Genomic DNA, 11,453 nt, shown 5'->3' on the forward strand with positions numbered 1-11,453 from the left:
TGTGTGCTGTTAAACATGGAATTTCACACTTGACGCAGGTAAGTTTGGCCATTGGTTTCTTGTTCCTCGGGGGTGGAATGTGGACTTTTTCCACTAGCAACAGTGCGATTGCTGCCCTGCTTTTGACACTTTATCCACGTTTGCCTACTGGACCAAATGACAATCGATGCCATCTCCAGGTAAAACATTATGCTGGAGTGAAATAGTTAGTACATGTGTGGTAATGCTTAGAAAGTGTTGTCTGTTTAACAATGTACAGATATGGTCTGGAATCAGCTTTGTCGCATTCAAAAACTTGCATGACGTTCTAAAATTGCTTCTCGTAGACACAATTTCTTTCAATTTTATTTTGAATGTTAAGGCAGGACTTTGTTTTTTTAATTGCATGTGAAAATGTGGAGGGGAAGAAAAATCATCTTCCTTCCCATTCAATATATTTCAATATTTGTCTCTTAAGTTATTTGCAACGTGCATGCCACTTTCTGCCAAGACATTCAAAGGAGCTTCGGTCCCTATCATTTCCTCCTGTTCTCTTGAGACAATAGGATCCACATTTTTGTTAATCTGGGAAACTACATTTTTTGATAAGCACGAAGTTCTAAGGGCTCAATGTGTTTTAAATAAATCATATTTCTTTGGATTCTACCTTTTTTGACCTACTGGTCATTATTATTTCCAATTAGGAGGATATTGTTTTCCATTCACTTGTTCTTTACGCCCGTGAAGGAATAGAAATTCGCGTGGGTGTGCAATTTATATTTAGTCAAATGATTATGCTTACCCACATACGTTGAGGGTGGTTGATGGGGTTGTTGGTGCTCTTTCCAACTTGCAGTTATCATTTGTTATTCAACCTTTCTTGTATAATTTTTAGTGGTGTGCTGCATGATGCTTTTGCCTATCTTTCATTAGCATTCTGAATCATTCTCTCTGGATATACGAGTATCTTGTTTTTTGTGTGTTAAGCAATTATCAGAATCAATTACAACCAAAAAGTTGTCTTTATGTCCTGTGATTTGTTGTTCTGATACGTACTTGTTCTAATGATAGGCATTTAGGCATTTGTACGTTCTTGCAACAGAAGCCCGCTGGATTCAGACAGTTGATGTGGACTCTGGCCTACCTGTTTATGTCCCTCTTGAAGTTACTATTCAAGAAACTGAGTTGTATGCAGAAACAAGTTTCTGTGAGGTCACCCCTTGCAATCTCCCAGAGCGGGCTATGGTAAGTCTTAGTCTTTCCTTCGAGTTGTGTAAGATACATTCTCTTCTCAATGTTCATCTCCAACAAATTTGTTACTGCTGTTTATGGACACAACCTCAAGACCAACCCTTGGTTTTGGTGGGAAGATAAGAAATTGATGGACCAATTGCCTGAATTAATATTTTTTATACGTGGCACCTCTTGGTGTAATATCTACATGTGACACTATTTAGGGTCTTTAATTCTGAGCAAGCTAAATAATGTGTTTGTTATCCCTGAATACTTTAGCATAATGAGTCACATGTAAGTCATATTAAAGTCTTTATAGTTTAAAAGCGTGATACATCTGGAGAGAGAGTGAGAAAATGTTGGTTAAGATGTGAACAAGAGCTTGGGGAAAATCAATGCACCGACCATTTGAGAAAAATTATTTAGTGGGGTTCAACGTTCGTTTTTCCTCTTTACTTTATTACAGGGCTCAACCTACACTCTCATATTTTAACCCTCTCATAATCACATTATGCAGATTCCTGTAACTATAAGTATCTCTCAAATGAGCATGACACTCTTCTTCTGATCTTGAATGCATGAGATTGTAATATTTAACCACTCGTTCTTGTATGTTACAGTTGAAGTCAGTTCGAGTTTGTGGTCCTCGGTACTGGCCTCAATTGATTGAACTCAGTCCTAATGGTATGATAGATACTGGTGCATTCTCTTTGTTCAGATTGCCAAATTTCACTTTACCTACATGAATGGTAACAATTAAACAGAAAAACCTTGGTGGAGTTCGGGAGACAAGAATCACCCGTTCAATTCTGGTGTCCTTTACGTCAAAAGAAAAGTTGGAGCTTGTTCATACTTGGATGATCCCATAGGAAGTCAATCACTGCTGTCAAGAGCAATGCATAAGGTTCCTTCCCCTTTTAAAAACAATATTATCCTCTCTCATCTTATGTAGATTTGTGAAGTGAAACAGAATATTAACTGCGCAGATGAGTGGTTTGACACAACCAATATCATGCACTCATAGCATTGAGAGCACAAGTTCCGTAACGGTAGATCAGTTGGTCAGCACCTTTTCTTCGGATCCAAGCTTAATTGCATTTGCTCAACTCTTTTGCAACTCATCCCAGAATAGCAGGCTAGTTGTTTCTAAGGGATGTTGTGTTATTTTCAGTTACAATATTGTTTATATGACTGTGTTATCCTCTACCAAGACACATTCAGAAAAGCCTGTTAGAGATGAAATTTAAAGGTGATGGGAGATTGAACTAACATTCAGTTCCCTCCAAAGATGTCAAACAAATATTTACCGTAGATGTATTTAGCTAGAGATGGTCATATTCAGGGCACATGCAAATGAGTACTTTTCAAGAAAACAAGCAGTTCTCCTTGTTCCTATGGATGGATTTTTTATACCACTTTTTTTGCCTCTTAATCTCTTACCAAGGGAGAAGCTTGCGAAAACTTTCGTTAGAAAGTACAACTAAGGATTAAATGGTGGTGCTTGATATTATTGATTTTGTCATTAGAAACCGATATTGACCCCAAACACTACCCTCTAAATGTTATGTTACTAAACCGATCCCCCTTGAAATGACCCCAAAAAGTCAAAGAACATACCATAATCTGGCAGCATGCCAACATATTTTACATTGGAGACCGTCAAGCTTGTTAATTAAGGCTTCAAATAGCCCAAAGTCAAAGAACGTCACCTTCCTTTGCCACCATTTGCATCACATAATTCACAAATTTAAGGGTTTTGCTTAAAACTCTTCAATTATTAAGACTTTAAATGAAAGTTATGTTAGAATCAAAGTTTCGGAGTTTGACAAATAAAGTTTTTGAAGGTTGCAGAACTAATCCGCTCAAATGAATTAATTTGAACTGAAACTACCTAAACTGAAGTTTCCCGAACTGATAATTAATGAGTTAAATAATCGGAGGCAATCGAACAGATGAAAGCTAACTGAATCTGTAAAGATAACTGAACTATCAGTTGGAACTGATCAGTCATACAGTCAGTTCAACCGATTGGCTATATAGTCAACTGATAATCAATTTGACACGTCATCAGTTAAAGCGCAAGTACCAACCTACAAATAGTATGCAGCAGACTGCGACTATCTGAAAGAGCGCCGCATAGCAGACTACCACAGTGTACTATTGTCAGAGGAATGTTTACATATTCAGAAAGGACAAATCAACGGATATGAATCATTTAATGCATTCAATGTTACCGTTGGAAGCAAGACCTATATATAGCCGATGAGTTCATCTAAGAAAAGAACTTTTGCACAATTACTCTGATTGACTCTCAAATTCAGTTATACAAGTTCTGTCAAGATATTCTCATACAGAAAAGCTCACACTTCACAAAAACATTCATAGCTTTCAAGCCATCATTTGAGCAAAAGTACTGGCACATTACACTGTTGTATTCGATCTTCTAAAATCAGTTGTGCTAAGAAAGAAAATCATTTGTATACTGATAAATTGTAAAGGAACTAAGAGTTTCAGTTTCGCAGTGTTTAAGTCCAAACTGAAGTGGGTTATTACAGCTTCTGTAATTAATCAAAGTCTTTTAGTGGGAAACCTATCCTTGTGATAGAAGGAGTGACGTAAGATCATTTGAAGTCTCCGAACATCCATAAAATCTTTGTGTTCATAATTTCAGTTATTCGTTAAGTATTCAATCTATCAGTTAGTTTATTTCCGTACTTAAACTAGTTTACTGACTGATATCGACAACAAGGTTCCTGAATTCAGTTTATCACTAAACTGATTCACTTATCGAAAAAGAGTCAAAAATTCTAAAGTGTTTATTCAACCCCTTTCTAAACACTTTGACCCTTCAAACCGATCCTGACAAGTTATCTTCTCTTGGATTTACTGGACGGAAGACTTTTTTTTTTTTTTTAGGATATCAAACTTTACTATAATAATAAAAGTGTTTACAATAGAAGCGGATGAGTAATCCGCAAAACGAGTGACAAAGGAGATCGAAAAAACATTACCACACTATCGTCATGAACATATAAATTTTCAATTCCTAACTAAGTCTGATATAAATAAGTGATTAAACTCTGGCAGCTTAGTCGTCCAATTCGCAACTCTGAATTTGATATTCTCCAAGTCGACGTCCACGGACTCCGACAAATCTGCGAATATTCTGTTGTTCCTCTCCAGCCATATCGACCAAAAAATGCAATGAATTACCAGATACCAGAAGCTCGTAAATCTTCTCCCGGTGGGAAGGCCTGGCTCCATTCTGAACAGGTCCCGTGCCTTACTTGGAAAAATCCATTCAAAACCCAACTCTGGCAACATTTTTATCAATATTACACTCGAAAAAGAACAATGTACCAATAGATCGTCTTGATTCTCCTCTTGTTTCTGACATAAGCTACATCATTGCGGGCATAAAACAGATGCATGCCACCTTCTTTGCACCGAGTCACAAGTGGGAAGTTTCCCCAAAGCCATAATCCACGAGAAAACTTGAACCTTTTGCGGATTAGGTAATTTCTAGATATTATAATAATAGGAGAATAATGAGAAGTTTGAAATCGGGAAAAAAGAGTCGTAGAAAGATCGAACAGAAAACTACCCGGAAGAATCCCCCAACCAAACTCGAAAATTTTCCGTACCCAACTCCAACTTAACTGCCTTTAGTGATATAAAATGAAAATTTAATCGTCGGGGACAACTGAGGGTATAGAGCATTAATGAAGGATGTTCTTTGGGGAGTTCATTGTGAGGGTGGTTGCAAATGCCAATTCTTGAGTGGTGGGGAGAATTTGAAACTTTGGAGGATGGTGATAATTTAGTATGTATTTGGAAGGGAAGATCGCGGTGGGGATGGTTTGTGTCCCGCTTACTTGCTACAAAGTGAAATGGAGAAGTTGGAAACATATCTGTTGAGGTGGTTTTGTCTGATCGTTAAACATGGTTGGAAGATCCAGTGTTGTCATTCATAACTGTGATGCAAATTGACAATACAACCCTAAACGATTCGCTCAGAATTCCGTATAAGAATCCACTCATGTTGCAACCTCAATTAACGAAATGAAATTATGCTGTAAATAGAATGAGAACATTTCCCGGAGATGAGCTCTGTACAAATCCCTAGCTAGCAGCTGGCATTTTCTCCCTAGCCTAAGGTAGTTATACTCAAACAACAAAAATAACAGAATGATTAACAATCTTCCCCCCTTTCACATTTTTATTCCTTTCCCTGTTTCTAGACATTTCTAAGACTTGCGACTCTTGGGCCTTGTATAGATTTAGGCGCTGTAATTGGGTATGAATCTGTGACAACCTATAGGATGATGTTGTGCGATAATAGTAAGTAAAATCATCGTATTCTCCATTTTCGTCGACATCGTCCTGGCATTGGACCCAAACTAGTTGGTATTGCTATTAAATAGTAATAAATTATTTCATTAACCATATAATTGTGACAAAATGTGTGGATTTCTTACAAAATTGTCCTGCAGATCTAACCCTGACTTCCAGGAATTCTGCTTGCAAGTTTTATTTGAATGTGTGAGCAAAGATAGGCCGGCACTTTTGCAGGTACTCTCATCATTATTCATATGTTTTCTTCCATTAAACTTTGAATTTATTTGCACATACGGGTCAGATGGACTTCCCTTAGTTATGGAAAGTTCCTTCAATTTGTTGTTTGGTGAGATATAAAATATTTGGTGTTTGTGCACTTTTATGGTATTAGGGCATCATGCCAAATGTTTCCTCAAGTTTATCTGACATCTGAATTCTGATTCATGCAGGTGTATTTATCATTGTACTCTACAATTGGGTGTATGGTGGATTTGGTTGCTAGTGACGCTTTCATTAACTGCGACTTGTTTTCTCTTTCTAGTTTAAAGGTATGATAATTTGAAAAAATGGTTACATATGCACACACGATGTAAATTGACTTGAAACATGAGTCCTAAGAAACTATTGTTTCCCCACTGGTTAATTAGTTGTTCATTAGTTATAAGGTGGATTTGTCTCATCATGTAGCTTCTAAGCTCGATAATTTCTTGGTGGATCTGCTATGATGGTGCATTGTGAATTTCTTTAGTCGGTGCTCTTGCAACTGTAGGATGTGATTAAAAGCCTTTTGAAAGCACGGACATGGCAAAAATTACTGCAGTAGAGTGTTTGGCACGCATGTGAATTTGTGCATTTCAGATTAGACTCCCAAGTGATTTCAGGTGTTCGGAGGGAAACCAAGAAAACTCTGGCACCCTGAAGGATAGTAGAATAAAAGGGTCCAAAGAGTTCCATAAAAAATGAGAATAGTTTACAACGGATTAAGTCCAATATTGTAACGGTGTTAGTAAATCTTCTGCTGGTGTATATATGTTTCCCTTCAATGAAATTGTAAAGAAAATGAGCTTCAGTTATATTTAAAAAAGAGAGGTTTGAGAACTATTATCTCGAGAGATCATGTTAGAAATGAGCCAGGGTCCTCAAATTTCCGTGGGTGGATACAGGGTGTCACCACTTGTTTGGGATGCTGGAATAATGGGAAGTTGATGGAATTAGCTGACCATAATTACTCTGGGACGGGGTTGGATTGTATTATATTACAGTTTGCGGTAGTAGTATTTTGCATATCTGTATTGTTTGACGACTTTATTATTTTTTAACCTTCGATTTAATGCACAGATTGCAATTGCCTACAATGAAGCTCTGCTAAACAGAAGATTGACTGCTTCGAAGGGGGAAATTGTGCAATCTACATTCTTAGGTTCACTCAGGAAGCGATTTGAAGAGATATTGAACTGTTCACTTAACCTAAAATCCATTTTCAGTGCTTATATCAAGTCAGGCGAATGGCCATCTGATGACTCGTTAGGAAACAAGCAAGCAACTATTCTTTCATGGTACCTCCAATGGTATAACGTTCCATCACCTATTGACATCAGAAGTTTTGGGGAAAAGATAAAAAAGATTGAAAAATGTCCATCGGTTCCCTTGTTACGATTGGTGTTTCCTGAAACTCATATTACTGCAATCAATAATTTATGGTTATCTTCTTCCAAGATTGAAAGTTGAAGCTACTTTCATGCTGGCAACACTGTTATATTGTAATAGTAGGTACCTCAAAATAATGCTAGTATTTTATTGGTGGGATGATCTGAGTCAAGAAGCTGAGGATCGGGGCTCTACTCCATTGTTCTGCAGATAGGAAATGTGGGCTATCTCAAATTCTTCAGTCATGTTTAATCACTGTAAATTTATTCTGAATGCAGGTACGCTGCTACAAATGTTGTGTCTTTATTGTAATTTAAGATGATATGCAGAAGTATTTGATGCGTTATTATGATACAGATCTAAGAGTTGCTCTTTCTTTGCCTGTTTGCTGCTTGCATTTTGCCTTCTGATATGTTTTTGCTTATTTTAAATTATATTCTTTTATTAGAGATTTATCATTCAAAAGGTTTGCCTAATAAATGATTTTTATTTTGAGGGTTTTGAAAGGGATGCATAGATAAATTATTTTTTAAGAAATATTTTGGGAAATTTATAAAATGCCTGTTTGATTTTGTTATGGGGTATGAAACGGCAACTGGTTATGTGACATGTCAAATCATTAGATACTAGACTTAGATCCGTGCAAACAAATCTTATTTATTCATAATTTACCTAGTTTTATCTTGCCCGAGGCATTTGACGTTTTTGCCAACAAATTACCTGTAGCACAGGCTGGTATTTTCAAATGTAGTGAGGAACTTGTATAAAAAGAAATGTAGAAGGAACTAGTTTGTCGGTTTTTCCATACGTGGATGGAGCAAAACTTTTTTTGCTAAAACAATCTAAGAGTGGATATTTTTTCAATGTGACCCACGGATATCACCTATTAGGAGTAGATCAAAGAGTTGTAACCACAGTTTTCTTATCCTAAAAATATTGGCTAGCTCATATAATAGAAGTCAAATGCAGTTATTTTTCTATCCAATCTAGAGTAAGAACGTAGGCAAGATTAGTTATGCGATAGCTGGAAGGAGCTCTTTTCTGAACTTCTCTTCGGGGGGGAACCCTAGTGAGCGTTGAGTAGTCCCTGTCCTTAATTTGTTCTACACTCTTTAAGATTTAAACATAATTAATCAGTTACTTTTCAGGAAATAAAAAAAAAAATCAACTTTCTAGACCCACGTGTGTTCATATCACACATCTCCAATGACAAACTTATTTATTCAACATTTTTTGGATCAAAATAGGTACATATAATTGAAATTATGACACAAGTTTATAAATTTTGAGTACCAATTAACTCAAAATTGAGCATGTAAACTATTATTTTTGGTACAAAATTAAATTAATAATTTGTACACTAATATACGAATTGATGGTACCAATTGACTCCACTAAATTAAGTAAACTATGATTTTGGGTGCTAAAAAAGCAACTTTTTCTGGCAAATCATTTTACAAATTCTGTACAAAATATTCAGCCAGTTGATTCAAATTGGGTATGTATTTAGAACAACAATTTGTTATTTTGTCATTTATTTACAAATTTGGATATAAAACATGTTGGATAAATGAAAAATGGAGAATAAAAAGTGGTGAATAAAAAAGAGGGTGAGAGTTGCCCCATATTGGAATATTAGACATACTTGGTTTCCTTTATAAGCTCCAAGTTGAGCTAATTTTAGGCCCCAAAGGGTATTAGAAGTTTTTAGAAGGGAGAAGACGTTGATAGGCTGTGTTTCGGTGAAACACGCGTGCGGCCGACCGGTTCGGTGCGGTCTTTGATTAATATTAATATTTTTGGATCAATTTATTTGGGAAGTAAATTTTGTGGACTCGCGCTGGTGCGCTCGCACATGGATGCATCCGAAGACAGAAGCACTCGAGCTGATGCGCGACTAAATAATCCCTCTCAGCCATTTTCGAGATTCTTCTGACCATTTTCGCTGCACTTCTTCTTCCAATCTTGCTGCATATTACTTCACTTCGTTTTGAAAGTTGCTGCGTAATTATGTTCGCTGCTTTCGAGAGTTTGTAGTGCTGCAATCTCTCGACTTGAAGTCGTATCTTAGGGACGATTGTCTGCAACGTATATTACTTCATACAGGAAATTTTGCCTTGCGGATAAAAGATCATCCTTGCCTCGACTTGCTGTTTATCTATTTGATAATAAACGGAAGAAAGACATCAACAAAACATTCAAATCTAGATACGAAATTAAGAATTATCAATATCAATATACTCAAATTGGTGTAAATATTATTGCCAGTTTTTTAATTCGAGTTGAAATGATGCAACGAGCTTAGGTGGTGAAACATAAATTTTTGACATAAAGACTGACAAACAATTTATGTTTGAATTTTGGAAAGACAAAAATTTGTGTGAGACGGTCTCACGGATCGTATTTTGTGATATAGATCTCTTGTTTGGGTTATCCATGAAAAAGTATAACTTTTTATGCTAAGAGTGTTAATTTTTATTGTGAATATCGGTAAGGTTGATCTGTCTTACAGATAAAGATTCGTGAGACCTTCTCACAAGAGACATATTCTTTTGAAAATGACAAAGAACTTTCCCAAACATATTGGATACATTTCTTTGTAGGAATGAATATTTCATATTTATTTGTTATCCTTTATCTCGAAATAAATTAATAATATTCTCGTTTGATAGGGAAGCTGTGTAATTGTATTTTTTTTTTTAATCTTGCGACACATAAGTTTTACTGAGAACAAAAGGGAAATTAGCAGTTTTAGAATAAAAAATGAGGCGAGAGAAATCATGTTTAGTTGAGTGAATTTGGTTTAAAATTCAAAACTCAAAATTTATTAATAAATCAAATCAACTCTCCAACTTATTCATTGAAATTTATATATTTCAAATCACACCAATCCGAATCGTTCCTCCCAAACATAATCTTAAGTTTCATTCCAAAAATACGTCACTCCAAACAACATACTTTAAAAATTAAGAATAAAAAGAGAATCAAATATATATAAAAATATAATTTAGTGTACATATAAAGAGTAAATCTCTCCATGAAACGAGTCTAACATCTATGTGTATTTACTTTTCGCGAGCATTTATATTTCGAACCGTTTTTTGTTAACAAGTCAGCCAACCAGTTGAAGTTATCATTAGAAATTGTGAACCGTTTTCCACACTTTTCAACTGGTTCATATTTCTAACTGCTCAAGAAAAACTTTCAACCGCCTAAAAACGATTGAAAACAAATTTTAAAAGCAAATATTTTTAAATGTTTATTCACCCTCTTTAAACTATTTATCGATCCTAACACATGTTCATATTTAAAATAATAAGTAATATTTTTTGCATAAAAAAATAATTTTTCATAGATGATCTAAATTAAATATCTATATCACAAAATTGATTCGTGAAATCCTCTCACGAAAGTTTTGTAATATTTATATATATTATTAAGTTTCGAGTACCCATAATAACTATATTTGGTGTTGTGATGAATTTTTTAAAATATCAAAGTTACAATATATAATTATAAAAGGAGTGTATTTCCATTTAATGAGATATCTAGAGCAATCAACTTTGATAATTGTGAATTTTTTAAAATACCAACGATATCCTCACGAAATTATAAAACTACTTTATTTTCATTTAGTAAAAAATATTATAAAATAAATTCATGTATTTCCTCATCACTATCATATTCACCTTACAAATATTGTAAAATTGATAAAATATTTTTTTCAATCTTTATCGGAAATTTTGAATTTTTAAATGATTATATCATTAAGAATATAAAAATTTATTATAAAAAAACAATAATTTAAAAAATTAACATGAAAAATATCATATATATACATATGATATTTGACTATCGTTTTTAAGAAATATGTTACTGGTTATATTTTTTTAATTTCTGAAAAATTCAAAGCTTTTATTTTCAAAGTACTGTTCGAACTAATAATCTGAACTTTAGAGTAAATGAGTGAGTCACATACAAAAATTTTAAAATTGAAAAGCTATCGTTCTTGCTAGATATTTTGTTTTTGTGCAACTACGAGTCTCGAACTTAAAAATAACAAATTTATCACAAATCTAATTTTAAAGTATACCGCTTGAGAAAGAAAACACATGTTTTTGGATGTTATAGTTCCATAGTTGCCCAGTAATTGAACCCGGAACACTAAATGAATAGTCGAAATCAAAGTGAATATGCAGAGTACCTTCTTCAACAGCCAGGCATGGAGATGCCCGAGATATTTTCTCCCGAGCAAT

General features: G+C 34.7%; 1 protein-coding gene across 1 annotated transcript in view; it reads left to right on the forward strand.

The window, feature by feature from the left end:
* The window catches only part of LOC142548757 (anaphase-promoting complex subunit 1), a 34,894-nt gene extending 27,345 nt beyond the window's left edge, over positions 1–7,549 (forward strand). Inside the window, exons 30-37 of the mRNA XM_075657268.1 lie at positions 39–179; positions 1,051–1,224; positions 1,833–1,896; positions 1,977–2,116; positions 2,199–2,347; positions 5,706–5,784; positions 6,000–6,098; positions 6,889–7,549. Of these exons, the coding sequence (XP_075513383.1) occupies positions 39–179; positions 1,051–1,224; positions 1,833–1,896; positions 1,977–2,116; positions 2,199–2,347; positions 5,706–5,784; positions 6,000–6,098; positions 6,889–7,278 (1,236 nt within the window). The 3' untranslated portion in view covers positions 7,279–7,549. The remainder of the gene's footprint in view (positions 1–38; positions 180–1,050; positions 1,225–1,832; positions 1,897–1,976; positions 2,117–2,198; positions 2,348–5,705; positions 5,785–5,999; positions 6,099–6,888) is intronic.
* Positions 7,550–11,453: the final 3,904 nt, after the last annotated feature.

This window comes from Primulina tabacum, chromosome 6 (genome assembly GCF_025594145.1).
Source record: "Primulina tabacum isolate GXHZ01 chromosome 6, ASM2559414v2, whole genome shotgun sequence".
Classification (NCBI taxonomy): domain Eukaryota; kingdom Viridiplantae; phylum Streptophyta; class Magnoliopsida; order Lamiales; family Gesneriaceae; genus Primulina; species Primulina tabacum.